The 18,506-nt window shown below is 38.7% G+C and overlaps 2 protein-coding genes across 2 annotated transcripts; one reads left to right on the top strand and one right to left on the bottom strand.

The window, feature by feature from the left end:
* Positions 1–7,994: 7,994 nt before the first annotated feature.
* Positions 7,995–10,103, top strand: medag (mesenteric estrogen dependent adipogenesis; the record flags this gene model as incomplete). The annotated part of the gene is made up of 5 exons (XM_080749224.1): positions 7,995–8,191; positions 8,801–8,937; positions 9,318–9,433; positions 9,729–9,896; positions 10,005–10,103. The coding sequence occupies 5 exons, from the start codon at positions 7,995–7,997 to the stop codon at positions 10,017–10,019; spliced, it is 633 nt and encodes a 210-aa protein (XP_080605350.1). The 3' UTR covers positions 10,020–10,103.
* Positions 10,104–12,535: 2,432 nt separating this feature from the next.
* On the bottom strand, positions 12,536–16,289 carry alox5ap (arachidonate 5-lipoxygenase-activating protein; the record flags this gene model as incomplete). Its single annotated transcript, XM_080749043.1, has 5 exons — positions 12,536–12,698; positions 12,909–12,990; positions 14,169–14,239; positions 15,982–16,063; positions 16,220–16,289. The coding sequence occupies 5 exons, from the start codon at positions 16,287–16,289 to the stop codon at positions 12,536–12,538; spliced, it is 468 nt and encodes a 155-aa protein (XP_080605169.1).
* Positions 16,290–18,506: the final 2,217 nt, after the last annotated feature.

The raw sequence follows: 18,506 nt of genomic DNA, 5'->3' as shown, positions 1-18,506 counted from the left end.
GGCAGAATATGTCTTTTTAGACACAATAAGCCAGCAGTTTCTTTATTGCTATTTAAAGTAACACTTCTAGCCCCCATAAGTCACATCCAACCATGAAAGGTTGCGTTGTATCTCGGGAATGGGCTTATTCTGTGTAAAATGACATATTTAGCCGCTTGTATGCAAGCCCCCAACCACTGAAATAAGAATCTCTAAAACAATAGAAAGAAGTAAATGAAATAATTTTAACACTCATCTTTTATATTCTTTAATTACAATCTAAAATATGAACCCTTGTTGTAAAAAACTAAAGTTGTCCTTTAACCACTGATAGGCACATTCTACAAATGTCTTCTAAATCATAACAATTTTCTGAAAAAAACTTATGTTGCCATCAGTGTTTCTCAAACTTTGTCATGTGAAGGACCCCCATCACAAAACATTTTGTTCCAGGGACCCCCAGAAGCAAATATTTGATTTTAGTCTATTCTGCGTCTAGCTTAAGGCCACAGACCCGTTGGGAAACGAGTTTGGGGGCGACTTTGAAAGAGGGCGACTTATCTGGCTACCCCTGTTGTAGATCAGCTATATGAGGGGCAGACTGCCCCTCATATAGCTAACAAACACATTTACATTTCTTTAAAATGTTCAAGCGCATTCCAATTTAATACAACTTCAAACGCTACCAATGCAACCTGAACAAAGAAGTCCACGACCTTTCATAAATATTCTACTGTAAATATAAACAGTTCTGGTTGTACTGGAGTGGAAAAAGAAATATGTGGTTTCCGTAAGGATTTGGAGAACGATGGAAATCACAATAGACATGTTGCGAGCTTGTAGATCTGCTATTTTTATGAATTAATTCTAATTCATTAGACTGTGCTATAATGTAATATTGTGTGTGTGTGTGAGACAAGTAGGCCTATACTTTACTGCTGTACCACCTTGATCCAATCACACATCCAATTAGTATGCTCTTCAGTTAAAGATAAGACCCAGATACAAACTTTGTTTGAACCAAGCATCTTCTGTTAACAAAGCACTAACCTTTTCCCATGCTATAGGTAGGCTACATGTGATTTTTGTGACAACTAATTACTTAACAATTAAGTAATATCATTTAGATTCAAAGTGAAGATGACCTTGATATCTGCTATAGAAGCATTCAATATCATATTATAATAGGCTATAGTCTCTAGTTTTTAAATGAGTGAAAAAGCTCCAAATTCCAGATTTCTAGGTTATTTTGAGTTTATTTGGTTCACATAAAAACTAAATTGTGTTTCACACATAACATTGCACAAAAAAAGAACTGTTCAAATGTTGCTTACCAGATATAAAAGATAAACCATAGAACTCATTTAAATTATATTAAGAGCACGGTTACACCAGTTTCTACCTAAGGGCGGATTCTTTCTTTTGAAGAAATCCATAAATGGTATCCGCTCTGTTCCCATTGAAAGCATTGGCAGAATCCCCCTTCATAGGTAGAATATTATTCAAAAAATTAAGCTGCTCAGATTTAAAATAAAATAAAATAAACAAAAATGTTGGAGTCCTTTTTGTGCGGCTAAAATATAATACAAAAATGGCAGTTCAAGTTACTCAACTGCTATTTTTAAATTCAACTTGAGTAGTCCTGGGTCAGGCTGGTCTCCTGGATGTCCTGTAGTAGCCTATCTTTTCCCTGGCGATGATGAGAGGGGAGAATCAGTACAGCGATGCGGTGACGGTCCGCCAGCCAGTGAATTTACATTGAGTAGCCTATGTAGACATGTTGATGGCGCTTATATCGTCGATGGGTGGAGCCAAATACCAAAACGCTCGCCACAAAACACAGTCGCCCCATCAGCCGCAAATCCGGCGACCTCGGAACGGTCTCTACTCTACCTGGAACAAAACGTATAACGTCAGGAAATTATAATAATGCCTATCTACGGGGTTAACCCGGGGCAGCCAACATTGCATTGTCAGAATCCAGGAGATCAGTTTTTGAAATATTTAACTTTAAAGGAGTAGTTCACCCCTCAAAATGACTTTTTTTCTATTGATTAGTCACGCCATGGAGACTAGAGTTCAATAATATTTTTAGTTTTTTGTCCCATTCCTATAAGACAAAAATGTGATAACAATAAATTTACCCCCATGCACCGGAATCAATGGGGGTAAATTTACTCGAATCAAAATTTTGTCTTAGGAATGTGACAAAAACCAAAAAATATTATTGAACTCTAGTCTCCATGGTGTGACTAATCAATAGAAAAAAAGTCATTTTGGGGGTGAACTACTCCTTTAAGCGCCTAAAATGCATTGTCAATGGAAAAAGTGCAAACTTTGGCAGGCTACTAGAGCTACAAACGTACACCTAGAAACACCGTTCATACTTTATCGTGTTCAGCTTATTGTGGAAATGTTTGCCTGAAAATTAATATTTGAAAAGTTTCAGGGTTTTAGAGATAGATAGTCTTTACAAAATTCAAAATGGCAGATTTGTGTGCGTGTTCACCTATAAACTCCATTCATACTTTTTATAATTCACCCAACTGCCAACACACATGCTTGAAGGTTTTACTTTGAAATGTTTTGTAGTTTTGGAGATATTTAACTTTTAAGACTTAAATCTGAAAACTTTGGCACCTCGCTGTTCCTACATACTTTAACCGAGCAACTTGATTTACTGTGGACATGCATGCTTGAGATTTTTACTTTGAAATAATATGTTTTTGAAATATTTAACTTTAAGCGCCCAATGCATTGTCAATGATAATGGACATTTAACCCATTTAGGCCTAACCTATAGAATAGGCCTAAATCAGAAATTAGCCTACAAAACAAATATGTTGCTACATACTACTGTACATGTACTGTAAGCCCCTCCCAAACAGCAAAATGTGTTCCCGGCCTTAAAGGAGGGAAAAATCAAAATGCCAGTGAACCTGCTCAGATGCAGAGGTGCTGGGATTTAATCCCATGACCTTTTGATGATGAGTCAAGAGCTCTTCCAACTAAGCCACCCAGACACACGTACAGTGGATGTCCTGTGCATTTTCAAAAACATTTTCAGTCACGCATGCATATCTTTATGGAGAACATTCCAAAGTACTCCATCATCAAACTACAGGTAGACTGTCTGGCTTCCTTGAAAGCCAGAATGCTGCAGTAGTGCGTCTGGCCCAAAAAATGGCGGACAGTCCCTCTCACCCCCTCCACGAGGAGTTTGAGCTTCTCCCATCGGGGAGGCGGCTCAGAGCTGTGCGGTGCAAGTTGCAAAGGACCAAGAAATCTTTTGTGCCCCATGCCATCACCCTCCTAAACAAGAAGAAGGGGGGTAGATAGGTGAATGAACTTTTAGAAATTTGGAATGAACTTTTAGAATTTTGGAATTGGACAATTTCCAGGTGGATTTGTTTTATTGCTGGCCTTGTGTTGTGTGGTAGTCTGTATGTGTCTGTGTTTTTATTGTGGTGTATTTGTTTTTAGTAGGCACTGTATGCACATTACAACAAATTTCTGTGTAAACAGACAATAAACTGACTTGAACTTGAACTTGAATATGGAACCTCTCTGCTGAAAGTCAGATCATTAGACCACTTTACTACCTGTCAGAAACTCAGGGCACAGCTCTCTTAGTGTTTTGAAGTGTTTTTCTTTTCTCCTATTTCTATTATTCTAGCCTTGAAAAGAAAAAAGGAAATCTTAACTAAGAGACATGTGTCAAGAGAGCCTGAGAGGTGGTAGTGGTCCAATGATTAGATCTTTGCCCTCAGAGGTGCCATGTTAAAACCCCAGTCTTCCCATAGTTCAATGGTGCACTACTTTGGAATTTTCTATGCAAAACATATGGATGACTCAAAATGTCTTTATGAATGCATTGGGTGCTCACTGCTCACACATTCTGCGTAATGGTAGCTCTGTTGGAAAAGCTCTTGACTTAACACCAGAAGGTCATGGGATCAAATCCCAGTACCTCTGCATCTGAGCATTAGACATTGATAGCCTGATTTTGCTCTCCTTTAAAAGGCCATTGTCATTGACAATGCATTGGTCGCTTAAAGTTAAATATTTCATAAACTACAAATTATTTCAAAGTAAAAATCTCAAGAATGCATGTCCACAGTAAGGTGGAATTTATGAATTGTGAATGAAGTTTCTCGGTTAAAGTATGTAGAAACAGCGTGGTGCCAACTTTTTCAGATTTAAGTTTTAAAAGTTAAATATCTCCAAATCTACAAAACATTTCAAAGTAAAACGTTCAAGCATGCATGTTGGCAGTTGGGTGAATTATAAAAAGTATGAATGGAGTTTATAGGTGAACATGTTTTTTTTTAGGTGCACAAATCTGCCATTAAGCTCCATGTTAATTTTCCGAATTTTGTAAAGACTATATCTCTAAAACCCTGAAACATTTCATATATTCATTTTCAGGCAAACATTTGCCCAGTAAGCTGAACGGGATAAAGTATGTACAGTGTTTCTAGGTGTATGTTTGTAGCTCTAGTAGCTTGCCAAAGTTTGCACTTTTTCCATTGACAATGCATTGGGCGCTTAAAGTTAAATATTTCAAAAACTACAAATTATTTCAAAGTAAAAATCTCAACCATGCATGTCCACAGTAAGGTGGCATTTTTTAATTTGGAATCAAGTCACTAAGTTAAAGTATGAAGGAACAGCAAGGTGCCAAAGTTATCAGATGTGGGGTTTAAAAGTTAATTATCTCCAAAACTACAAAACATTTCAAAGTAATCACACATTAAAATTGAACCTATACTGTGGACTTGCATTCTTGAGACTTTTACCTTGAAATAATTTGTAGTTTTTGAAATAATTAACTTTAAGCGCCCAATGCATTGTCAATGGAAAAAGTACAGTCTTACTAGAGCTACAAACGTACACCTAGAAACACCAAAATGTTTCAGGGTTTTAGAGATATATAGTCTTTACAAAATTAGGAAAATGAACATGGGGCTCAATGGCAGATTTGTGCGCCTCAAAAAAACACGTTCACCTATAAACTCCATTCATACTTTTTATAATGCACCTAACTGCCAACACACATGCTTGAAGGTTTTACTTTGAAATATTTTGTAGTTTTGGAGATATTTAACTTTTAAGAATTCAATCTGAAAACTTTGTCACCTCGCAAATTATTTCAAAGTAAAAATCTCAACCATACATGTCCACAGTAAGGTGGCATTTTTGAATTTTGAATCAAGTCGCTAAGTTAAAGTATGAAGGAACAGCGTGGTGCCAAAGTTATCAGATGTGGGCTTTAAAAGTTAATTATCTCCAAAACTACAAAACATTTCAAACAAACACCGTTCAAACTTTATCATGTTCAGCTTACTGTGGAAATGTTTGCCTGAAAATGACTATTTTAAATGTTTCATGGTTTGAGAGGTATAGTCTTTACAAAATTCGGAAAATTAACATGGGGCTCAATTTGTGCGCCTCAAAGAAATACGTTCACCTAGAAACTCTATTCATACTTTTTATAATTCACCTAACTGTGGACACACATGCTTGAACGTTTTACTTTGGCACCTCACTGTTCCTACATACTTTAACCGAGCGACACAGATATGGGCTGTCTTGGCTCTCATATGAAGTCCTGTTAAAGATATGGGCTTAATATTGATGACATCAGGGAACTCCATATATGGGCATAAAAGGGATTCTGTTAAGGGTTCAACAATCTCAAAGAACATTTTCACTTGTCGAAATTGTAAAAGCATCTTGCAAAGATGAATATGTGTAGACTGAAGATTTGGGAGTTCAAAGCTCATAAAGAACATTTTCACTGTCCATCTAAATTCTAAAAGGTGCGCTCCCATGGCTCTTTCTTCCTCCTTTAAATGGCCATTTTCATTGACAATGCATTTAGCGCTTAAAGTTAAATATTTCAAAAACTACAAATGATTTCAAAGTAAATCTCCCATGCATGCATGTCCAGAGTAAGGTGGAATCTTTGAATTGTGAATCAAGTTTTTAGGTTAATGTATGAAAGACTGCGAGGTGCTAAAGTTTTCAGATGTACGTTTTAAAAGTTAAAACTCTCCAAAACTACAAAACATTTCAAAGTAAAATGTTCAAGCATGACATAAGATCATATTTCTTATTTCAAATATATGTATTTCAAATACTGCCCATTTCTGTCATTATAACTCTGTCTCTGCTTCCTTCTGATTGGGAGGTCGTGGGGGGGATTGAAACCCGACTTCCCAATGTCCAGTCAGAGGCAGACCCTCCATACAGGGGTGTCGCACCAAATTCTGGGTACAAGGATTCACTGCGGGCCCCCCATGAATGTTGTTCATAGGGGGAAGTGGAACTGGGAACACATTATTACGCATTATTTTGTGCTTTACAAGCTCACATTGCGGCACCGAGTGCCGCAATGTGAGCTTGTATATCTGCTATTGCTATTGAAAAATCGTGAAAAGTCTTTGAATATTTCAAATCCTTCTATAAGGTTTTTTGAAAAACATATGTTTCTATGTCAGTGGTGCTCAAACTTTTTCACGTGAAGGACCCCAAAATGATATGTATTTGGCGACAGACCACATCTCAAAATATTTAGTTCCAGAAGCGAAATTTGAGTTACAAATGTTCGCTTAAAACATTCATACGTATATTCAAAGATTTGCGCACATTTTCATGACTTTTCAAAAATAGCAGATCTACAAGCTCACAGCGCGGCACTCGGTGCCGCGCTGTGGGCTTGTAGATCTGCTGTTTTTCAATAGCTAAAGTATAAAATAATTAAGGCCCCTCCACCTTGGGCCCTGGTAACTCAGTCCAACCTCCCCCACCCCCTTGTGACACCCTGCCCCCATAACAAGGCCTTTGAGTGGTCAGAGGCAGACCCTCCATAACAAGGCCTTTGAGCTTTCACAGATGGTTGAGTTATTATTTGAGATTATCTATCCTTTGACTAATGACAAATTATGCTGAGAACTGGGTGTTGGGTGGAGACTTTCCTGAAAATGGCATAATATTTCACATAAGAGTGAAATACTATGGACAGTCTTAAGGTGTGCCGTGGTTGTGATTTGTTTGCATTGAAATCAATCATGTGTAAACTTTGGAATGTGTTAACTCAAGTGTGTTAACTCACGTGTGCAAGACTTATTGATTACATTGTGCACTGGTATGCTGTGGAACTTATCTATAGCCCCTGGCCCAGTGACTGCTGTGAATTAACTCAAATTGGGTATCCCTCTATCCCCCCCCCCTTTTGGCTATATAATAGTTTTTATGTGCAATAAACTATAACTGTCTAATGAGTGGAGGGCCGAAGTTTGTCTCCTGTTGCGAGCATACTTCCCCACTCAGTCTGATAAACGTTACAATACTGTGTGGTGTGATATAATATGATATGATATGATATGACATGACACACGCACGTATGCACCACATCAATTAAAAACAATTACACCTTTTAAGTATAAATATATATATTTTTTTATACATTCCCACAAATAAGTTCCACAAAAGGTTTAAGAAGTAGTGTAAATAGCAGATCTTCAAGTCACAGCTAGTGTGGTGTGCTTAAGTTGTAGATCTGCTATTTTCACTAGTTTGGGCAAAATTTCTCGTTTGGGTCTTGAGCTAAAAAGTTTGGGAACCACTGGTCTATAGCAAGATTAACTTAACAAAATTCGATTCTTTAAAAAAAAAAAAGTTTAACGGCATGCTGTCTCATGAAGCATGACATCTTGCTCTAACAACATATATAGCCAATAAGTGTTGGCACACACAAAGCAAACAGCCTCTCTATTATTCCCATGTCAAGTTGAGCCACAATAAGTCACAGAGTGACTCTTTGTTCTTTCGCCGTGTTTACTTGCTCTTATTTCCAGCAAGTAGGCCAACTTCCTTGTCACGTGGTGCTTTCAACATCTGGATGTATAAAAAGTTCAGTCCGCTGCATGAGCTGACACACACAGCCGCACACTAGGCTACATTAACCCCGTACACACAGAGAGACAAGTTCTACCAGGCTAGGAGGAATCATGACCGTAGACGTAGTTCCCAGTGGTAAGGTTAACATAGTAGAACTGGAGCATTTCCTTAGAAACCCCCCGTCTGGTTTCGTGGTGGAGACGCACACGGACTGCACTTCTGTCCAGAGCAGTGAGAACTGCTTGGTGCTCATAGATGACTTCCAGTGCTGCAGGGGGAGAGTGGTCTTCCACAACTCACTGGGACGGTAAGGACACAGGAAAATACTTCTTTTAACTTACACCTACACTTTACAATCTAAGGATGTTGCATGCTGTGTTAAGGTTTATTACAATACTAGGCCAGGGGTCTTCAACGTTTTCAGGCCAAGGACCCCTTAGTTGAGAGAGAGATGAAGCAGGGACCCCCCACAACCTTTTCAGAGATTCCATAGTTTCATTGTTTGACAGCACAACCATCAGTGTATTTTGGATTCATGTCAATTTGTGTTTTCAGATATTTAACCACTTGAACCGTCAATACTTAATAAACTTGACCTTTCACTCTGTACTTAGTCTGCTCTTTTCCCCCTCCAAAGCTCTTTGCCAAAAATAGCCGATCTACAAGCTCACAAGAGCTTGTAGTTCTGCTATTTTTGGCTTAAGTTCTCAGAATATGGATACTATAGGGTTCAAGTGGTTACAGTAATATAAAAAGGAGGAAAAAACAAGTTACTATCACACAAAGATTTGGAGGACCCCCTGTAATAACTCTGAGGACCCCCTAGGGGTCCCGGACCCCCCGTTGAAGACCCTTGGACTAGGCTGTTAGGCTACTAACTTTCTGAGCTGTCTGTCTTTTTGTTTTCCAACATCAGAGCAATCAAAATGCACAATTTGTGGGACTACACACGTGTCAGAAAGAGCCTGCTATCAAAGAGGATCTACATGCTGGTGTCTGCGTGTGAACAAACCACAATAACAAACAAAAAGAAGGCGCTCAAAGCCCTGAAAGGTAATTCCTCCCTTTCTTAACCTAGACTAGGCCCTAGAGACACCTATAGTCCTATAGAGCAATGGTTCCAAATGAGCACTCACGTGTGCAAAATGTGCTGTTGCATGCTCATTTTGAGCATCATAAAGTTTCTGTGGGTTGCTGACATTGTCACTAGATTCAAATAAACATATAACGGCACCCGATTATAATTAAAGTGTGTGTACTCCGCTGCATAGTGAGCACATGAGTGAGTATACTATTTTTGGGCCGGTCACAGGCGGTGTAAGCCAGCGAAGGGCTGACTCACTGTGGTCGGTTTCCAAACATTTTTGCACTGGGTGGAGGACGTAGAAAAACACTACTTACATCAACTCATATCTTCTCTTCCATTCTGTCAGTGCTGAAGCAGTTTGTGCTGTCCGTGGACGGGAGCGACCCCTTCATCAAGTGGGAGCTGGAGAGAGGTCTCGACTGGACCATCTCTTCTGTTGCTGGAGAGAGCTACAGGGTTGATGTAAGCTAATGCACCTATACTGTAAAATCACAACTCTGACAGTGTTCAAATGAAACCAAATGGACCCGCAAATGGACCGGTAAGGGTCCATTTGGTTTCATTTGAACACTGTCAAGAGTTAAAGGTCTCTGTTGCTGGTCCACCAAATTCCATAATCGTTCCATCATTCCATCATTCAAGTCCATCATACATGTATGTGTCCATCATAACATCAGTGAGTGTGACTCACTCACTGATGTTATGCTCATGATGTCATGTTCATGAAAGTGTCCAACCTGGCTTATTCTTTTACCAGATTGATTTCGGGGAGACGTTGCAGACCTGGGCAGGAAGTCTCCATGTGCGAACAGACAGAGGGGTTGTCAGACCAGTGTGGAGAGACACAAGTTTCACCCTCAAATACTATTCCGACGCTCTTTTTGACTTCCCCCACTGGTTCGGCTTCAGCAAACGGCAATTTAAGGTAAACATATCTAGCCTATAATATATCCCAATTGTTATAGCTGTTTATTTGTCTTATTTCCTTAATGGTGCACACCTAACCATGTGTTTCTATACCCCACCCTGAAAGATGAGGCTGACCTGAACCTTCATCAATGACTTCAGAGCAAGGCGAAGCTATTTTGGAGAGGATTGTGTCTGCTTCCATAAGATAGCACCATTGAGTGGATCTTCTTGATAAACAGATTAAGGACTTGCGATCTGGTACCCTACAGCAGTGTTTCTCAAAAGGGGATACGTGTACCCCTACACGGAGGTACAGGAGAAAATGGGAATATCAATTTTACTGTTATGGGTAATGATGACAAAACATTGACAGTCTTTGTGTGAACCTTCTCATCTGTAAATTGTTAAACCAAATCACATCAATACCTTGACTAGTACAACTGTTATTGAATAGAAATCAATGTTTATTTGCCATTATGCTGTCTTATTTTGAACATACTAGCATTGGAACTGGACTTTTGATGTATATTTGATAAGCAAAATGCTGTAGTCAAGGGCAGGGGGTACTTGGCTTCAGAAATCAGTATACGGGGGTACTGTAACTAAAAAGGTTTTAGAACCACTGCCCTACAGAACAATGTACTGTATCATCTGACCTCATTCCACTGTTAGGTCCACTTTATACTTGGCTTGGGATCCTACAGTACATGTCTTCAGTTTGGTACGTGGTGGAGACATTAACCTAAGAATGGACAGTAGAATTAGAGCTTTCCCATACATATTCTGAATTGGATTCTGATGTTGAAAAGTACGGAGAGAAATTACATGTCTGAATTAAAATCCGGAAATCAAATGTACAATTTGTCAATTACAGGAGATATAAAACATTCATGAATAATTACTACTCTTGTACATATATGTTTTTGCATATTGTATATTATTGTCTGTCTTTAAATGTCTTGATTAATTGAATACACAGGACTTTAATGGGAATGTGTGCTTATTTGGGTTATCCTTGTAGCATTCTTTTTAAATAAATCTGTGCCACCGTGCCTATTTTTTGCAAACTGCTAATAAAGTATTCAATCAATTAATCAATTAACGTTACGATGATTTATAATATCTTCACTAATGTATAACATAATTAGAATTAGATTAATTTGAATTAATAATACGATGAATAAATAAGCGCATATAATGGTCTTTATTGTATCAAACTAAACTCAATGTTTTTATACAAAAATGTATTTTCAACTGAGATATTCATAGTTTCATACATCATTTGATTAAAAACAGGAACAAGTGAAACAACACAACACATACTTTGCTGACAGAGGCGTCAATTGGGTATGGCAAGCTATGGCAGCTGCCATACCTTGGCTACAGGGGAAAATAATAAAATGTACTGTAATCGTGCCTGTTGCTAAGGTATGGCAACATGGTGTCTGTTGCCATACCTTAGCTTTTTCTGAACTGACGCCGCTGCTCAGAGATGACCATTTACATGCTTATGTAAATTCAGAGAACAATTACACAGGCCTTATTAAAAAGTCCTCTTCCAAATAGGAGCTTCAAATGCAGAAGTGATCAATGAAATAATATGATCAAATGTAATTACTTTCCTCAATACTGTGACTGGATATTTAATTAGCAAATCTCCAAAGGATTGAACTATGATATTGAATGGCATGTCATGCATGCTCTAAAATCAAATAGTTCACTTAAAATGTAAGTTTTTCATTCAACTATTGACGATTTATGATTACATGCTGTATTCATTCATTAGATGTGACATGTGTATGTGTTGTGGTGTTTCAAGTATTCCTGTTTTTCTTTTCTTCAAACTACATATCCTAGTAACTTATTGAGAACCACTCCCATCGCAGAATAACTGCGTCCCACACCTGTGCACACAGAATAGGCAGACAGAGCATTATCTGGTTCTAAGAATTGCTTAAGCACTTGGTGCCGTAAAGTGATATAAATAAAATAACGTTTTTTGTTAAAAGGATAAAGCTCAACACTCTTATAGTAATCATTGCTATAGAGTGTTCAGTAACAGGGTAACAGTAACTGTATCTCCAACAGAGAACTGACTTTCAGCTCGGGAGACCAATGTAATCCAATCAGGAGAGAGAACCCCACAAAGGTGATTTATCAGCTGAAATTGGAAGTGATGAAACCAAAGAAAGACCACACAAAATTGGAAATGCAACACTATAAAATTGAAGCTCATGAATGGTTTCTCTGTCCTGATGGGAGAACATTGCTGTTACCTCCTGAAATTGTATTTTCTGTTCACTTAAAGGGTATGATCAATAGATTGTGTGATGCTTTAGCTCAATAATAAAAAATATAGCAGTAACAGCGGTTAAAAGACATGGGAAATATAGTTGCTTATATAAGCACAAATGATGTGCTTTGTCGTATGACCATGCCAGTCATACGGCAAGATATACATTCTATGCATGCACAGGACTAAGGCATTGGTTCTCAAAGTGGATTCCAGGGACTCTGTGGGAGTGTGGGTTCCAGGGGGAACCAAAATGGAACCAAATGGAACCAAATGAACCCTAACAGGTTCATTTGGTTCCATTTGTACACTGTCAGAGTTAAGGGGAGACCTTGAAATGTGAAGGTTTGAGAAACACCGGACTAAGGGATGAGGAGGAGAGCAGATGCTGCACTGGTGATGGTCTCCACATACTCCTTGTAGTTGTCTCCATAGAAGCGTGCCAGCAGGTAGTTGAAGATGCCCACCACGCACATGAGGATCAGGAAGAAGATGACACGTTTCCCGAACATAAAGCCTGGAGTGCTGTGATAGAAATGATGATAGTGACAATTAGTGAGACCACAACTAATAGCCTATCTACAAGCTCATATAGCTTGTTACGATGTGAGATTGTAGATTGGTATTTTGTTGACCGTTTTGGATAATTATGGACAATTTTGGCCTGCAACATGCATGAAATAGGCATGCCAGGTTAAATAATTTAAACTAAATGTGTCAGGTTAAATGACATACCTTTGACATGTTTGCCCCATGTAACCAATAAAGTACTTCTGCCTGACCATGAGGTACAGGATTCCAGCGAACGCAGCAGGAGCTGGAAGAAGAAGCCAGAGACAAAGTGAAACAGGAAGTCCAATAAAGATGCCTATTGGTATAATAGGAGCTTAACTAACTATGGTAGTTCCATTGATCCAACACGGGGCACAATTTAATGATTGATCATTAAATATTGATAGGCTATATAGGCCTATCTTTTTGTAAAGCGACTACTATGAGTCCTACTACTAGAAGACATTTGTAGAATGTGCTTATCAGTGGTTAAGGACCCCCTAAATGTGTTTTTGGCCGCGGACCCCCATTTACAAAATATTTTGTTCCACGGATGGACCCCTATCGCAAAATATTTTGTTCCAGGGACCCCCAGAAGCTAAGATTAGATTTTGGTGTATTCTGCATCTAGCTTAAGGCCACAGACCCGTTGGGAAACAAGTTTGGGTCGACTTTGTTTTAGGTCGACCTTTCATGTATTCCTTAGAAAAGCGCTATATAAATCTGAGCTATTGTTATTTTTAAATAAACATGCTCTGAAAATGCATGCAGCCCCCCCATTTGACCACTTAACACGGCAGCCGAGAGGCAAACACTTTTCAGGCCCTGATCCACAAAAGGTTGAGAACCACAGCTGGTCATCTGCTTGTTTCTTACGCCTTGAAACCCTCAGTGATCATTTAAAACTGCAATCCGTCAAATGTACGCTCTGGGATTGGAACCCGGGTCTTCCACGCTCCATACAGTAGAACAGATGAGATATTATGCCTTTAGCTGCATGCATTACCTCTTTCAACCAGTAGGTGTCCTACCTGACCACCACATCTAAATATCTCCATTGAAAAGAAGAGATTCCACCTCCAACCACTGTAGTTACATGTGTCTGTTATATTGTATTAACTTACAACACAAACAAACAAAAAAGCCTTTTTTTTTTTATTAAAAAAAATAAAGCTTTATTCACACTCACCAATAAAAAGAAGAAGGTTTGGATTGCAGCTCTATCTCGGAGAGTGTATAATGTACCATTTTACATTAAAAAGTTAAATTAACAGAGGATATTACTGTGTTACTCATTTTACTGAGTGCAGTTTTTACCTGAGGTATTACTGAGAAATGGTTATAAGCTTCCACAACCACGGTGACAGATTCAATTAATTGTATTTACCTTGTCGTTAAGTAATTAACGTGTAATTAGCGGTTAAACTGGGTCAAGTTCATTACCTTGGTTGAGACACAAACCAGCGCACCACATCACTGCCAAGAAGGTGGGATAGGCATCCATACAGTTACGACTGTAAGAAAAGAAAATCACTGTGATAACTGTTGAAACCAAATTTCTAGAGGAAGTGGTCTTGTATTGCGATCAACGACGATAACCAGATATTAAGCAATCACAAATATGTTCTGCCTCTGTTAAACGACTTATGAAAGACTTGTAATGTATGGCCAATGTAACGTTTTAATCTTTTTTGTAAATTCAAAGACAAACTGAGGCCAGCCAGCATGTGACATTTATGATGTATGCTTAAATGTAATTTCCTAAAAGATGAAGATAAAGGATAAAGATGGAGATTTAAAAAAGAAAACGTGACTCACTGCCTGCCTGAGACTGAGAGGGGACGTGTAGTGTCATTTATATTGACTGACATTTTAAATATATCATCATTACATACAAACTGTATGTGCCAGGCCCAGAAGCACTTCCTTTTTTTACAAACCAGGAAGGGCTTTGCAATACTGTACATGGGCAGAGATGAATTGCGCCAAGAACAAACAGTCAAACTTTGCTCAACATGGACAGCCAATGTATGATCACTTGCACTTACAGTGTTAAACCAGTGGACAAAGCACATCTAATCAAAGATGCCTTGTTATAGAACAATTGGCCAACTACTTAAACCCTACTTCGAGGGGTCTATACTTGGTTCTCTCCCTAGTCAATACTAGACCTTGTATCTGAACTGTACTGTTCTGTGCTTTTCCTATGTGAACTGCTGATGAAGTATTCAATCAATCAATCAATCAATCAATCAATCAATCAATCATTAAAATGTCTTTGCTGAAAATAGGCAATTTACAAGTTCACAACGTTTCCCATTACACTGTGTTGTGAGCTTGTAGATCTGCAATTTTTTGCCGACATACCCAAAATGGGGATGCTGCGGCTGTGGTTAATTCCAATTTCACATATAGTTATTGAACATTGAAAAGACAGATTTGGGCAAGGTTTCAGCCCAACCAGAGACCCAATGACTTCCATATCAAAATGGTAGATATAAAACATATGGTGAACCTCTACAAGACAAGGATAGTTGGGTGTTATACTGTAAGGGACACTTTTGACTCTTCTGTGTCCATGCATGGCAATAAAAATAAAAACAAATATTATGAATAAAACAGAAGAAGACCTCAAAATGTAGTAGTTAGTGAGCTCTGAACACAATCTTGTTACAGTAGGCTAACTATCTGTGTTGTGATCAGGAAGCTGAACTATCTTCTATGTTGAGAGAACTGATATGCATGCGAATGCAAAACCAAGTGTAAAGTTTACACAAGTCACATGCAAATCTATTCTAGGTAGCGAAGACACACACACTCACACTCACACTCACACACTCACACACACACACACACACACACACACACACACACACACACACACACACACACATGCACACGCACACGCACACACAATTTGTATCAACTGAAAGACGGCCATGACAGCAGAAGAAAGAATATTGTATTATTGAATATATTGGCAAATACACTGTCGGGCAGAAACCTCGTATCTCCAAGTTTCATATTTGTATGTTTTTTCGCAAAGTAAAGCCCTGCTTCATCACTAGAGACAGTTGCACAAAACTAGTGAAAATAACTAGTGAAAATAACTAGTTTAAATCATTTTTAAAATGATAAATACAAAACGAACGGTTTTGGACATAGGCCTAGGTTTCCACCCGACAACGACGATATGGTTTAAAGTGTGAAACCAGTTAAGAATACATGTGTTGGACAACGTGGTAACATTACTTACTTGCCACAGGATATTCGTTCAAAAGCAGCCGGATGGGTAGTGGACGCCTTGCCCTCCCGTTCTACCTTAGAAGCAAAGTATGCTATAACACAGAAGCAAGTGTAAAAGTTTATTCAACTTCTAAATCACACTATATGAGTTTTACACATGCAGTTGCTTGATGTAGCAGGAAATAAAATGAACGAATAAATGTATTTGACATGAATAAGCATAATAATCCAAGTTTTCTCTCTCTCACCATTCTGAAGGACACTGATGATGGTGACAAGGACAAGCAGGTAGATGTGTTCCACTACAACGGAGTACATGTTGGTTAGTTAGGTAGGTCTGAAGGAGATGCTTTCAGAGACAGTCAGGCCTTAATGAGAGAGCAGCTTTATAAATGACCTTCCTATATGTGAATATCCGCGAATAGTTCACGCCCCCATGCACATCTTGTGGTTTCCTCTGCAACTGTGGTGTGCCGTAAATCTGAATCAAGACCCATTGCTTGCTCAATTTGTGCCTTTAATGTTAAAGGGATATTCCACAAAAAAAAAAAAAAACGTTTGGTCATTTTATCGTCTAATCAGGTTTTTATGAACACCCTGGACAGTTTTTAATTTGCTTCATTCAATATTTAGATACTTGATGTAAATGTTATCTGAGTCACCAGAAATAATAATGGGTGTTTGTAATGAATCTATCATGGTTGTGTACGTGGAGAGGCCCTGAGCCTGGAGGGCCAGATAACATTTACATCAAATATCTACATTTTGAATGAAGCAAATTAAAAACTGTTCAGGGTGTTCATAAAAGCCTGATTAGACGACAAAATGACCAAAAGTTTCTTTTTTTTTTAAGTGGAATATCCCTTTAAGTAATAAGGAAGGAATATACAGTAGTATATTGTATTTGTAAGTGAGTAGTAGCATAGTAGGCATACTAGTAAGTTAGTTAGTTGAAGATTGAAAACCTTATTAGAAGTTTGCATATAGGAAAAGTTACAGTTTCATGACAGTACAGTTCACTGGTAGGTACAAGGTTAACTAAAAAGATGGTTAACTAAACTTCAGTTGGTTAGTAGTCAGTACAAGTTGGTTAGTTAGTAGTTAGTAGGCTGGGCCTAGGCGGTTTCAGAAGCATCCAATCCTAATCACAAATTATTCTAAATCGAATCATGATCTCTTGACTTCATGAAGCATGCCTGCAGTCGTCTAGATTAAATGTTAAACATTCACAAAAAGAAAATGAGTCCAGGTAGGTAGGGGGCCTAGGCCTTTGGTCTACTGGCAGCATACGTAATAAATGATTTCTTATATTACCAGTAAGACTCCCTAATCGGGAGATAAGCGACCGTTGGTCGCTTATCTCCACAAATATCACAGCCTCCACCTCTCACGTCATACGGGCAGCCATAGTTACACCTGGAATGTTGAATCTCCATATATGGAGATAACCTACCCATCACACAAAGTCTGACCTCACCAGCCCATACCTGGGCATGGACGACTTATATCTCCATATACGGAGATGGCCATATATGGAGATACGATGACATCACAGAGTCCACAGCTGATGATGTGGCGTGATGTCATACAATACACAAACAAGCCCTATATAAAGGGGCAATTCTCACCAGGGAAGAGAGCATTCCCCACTAGCTGAGTATCTTAAGATGGTTGGATGTGATGATAAGCCACAAATAGGCCAAAAGTTTGTTTTACCAATTATCAAGACATACGGGCAGTTGACAGTTTGCCATTGTTACTCATTGAAGTTGAATCTCCATCTGAATCCCTTTTATGCCCATATATGGAGATCCCTGCTCTGAGTATCTGACATCACTAATCCCTTTTATGCCCATATATGGAGATCCCTGCTCTGAGTATCTGACATCACTAATCCCTTTTATGCCCATATACAGTATGGAGATCCCTAAAATAATCCATTTTATGCCCATATATGGAGATACCTGCTCTGAGTATCTGACATCACTGTGATGTCACCTGTTTATGCCTAAATATGGAGATCCCTGCTCTGAGTATCTGACATCACTGCGATCTCACCTGTGATGTCACAGTGACACATCACCTCAGTATCTGTGATGTCACAGTGACACATCACCTCAGTATCAGGCGTTACACATATACATTGAGCAGGGCAAAGGTGTGACGTGTGTGACGGACGGACGGACGGACGGACGGCCGGTGGAGGTTTTCATACTAAACTGCGACCTTACGGTCGCAATTATTTTTATGTTTCAAAGATTTAATACAAATACTAAATCTATCAAAAATAAATAAAACATGGGTAGGCTACTAGGCTATATGATTTAGGAAAAGAATATGAATCATTTATGTCTCTCTGGATCCACGTATAACAGCATGGCCCTGGCGGCTCCAATGTTTGTGGATCTCTAACTTCATGTGGCCAGCCTGTGACGTCATCGTATATGACGTGACTAGTCTATAATATTAGGCTGCTAACTCCAAATTTGGGCAAGGTTTCAGACCGAACCGACTTCCTTATTAGGTATTAATGGT

Source organism: Nannobrachium achirus, assembly GCF_963921795.1.
Source record: "Nannobrachium achirus genome assembly, chromosome: 19".
In the NCBI taxonomy this organism is placed as follows: Eukaryota; Metazoa; Chordata; class Actinopteri; order Myctophiformes; family Myctophidae; genus Nannobrachium; species Nannobrachium achirus.
This window is presented reverse-complemented; position numbering and strand designations above follow the sequence as displayed.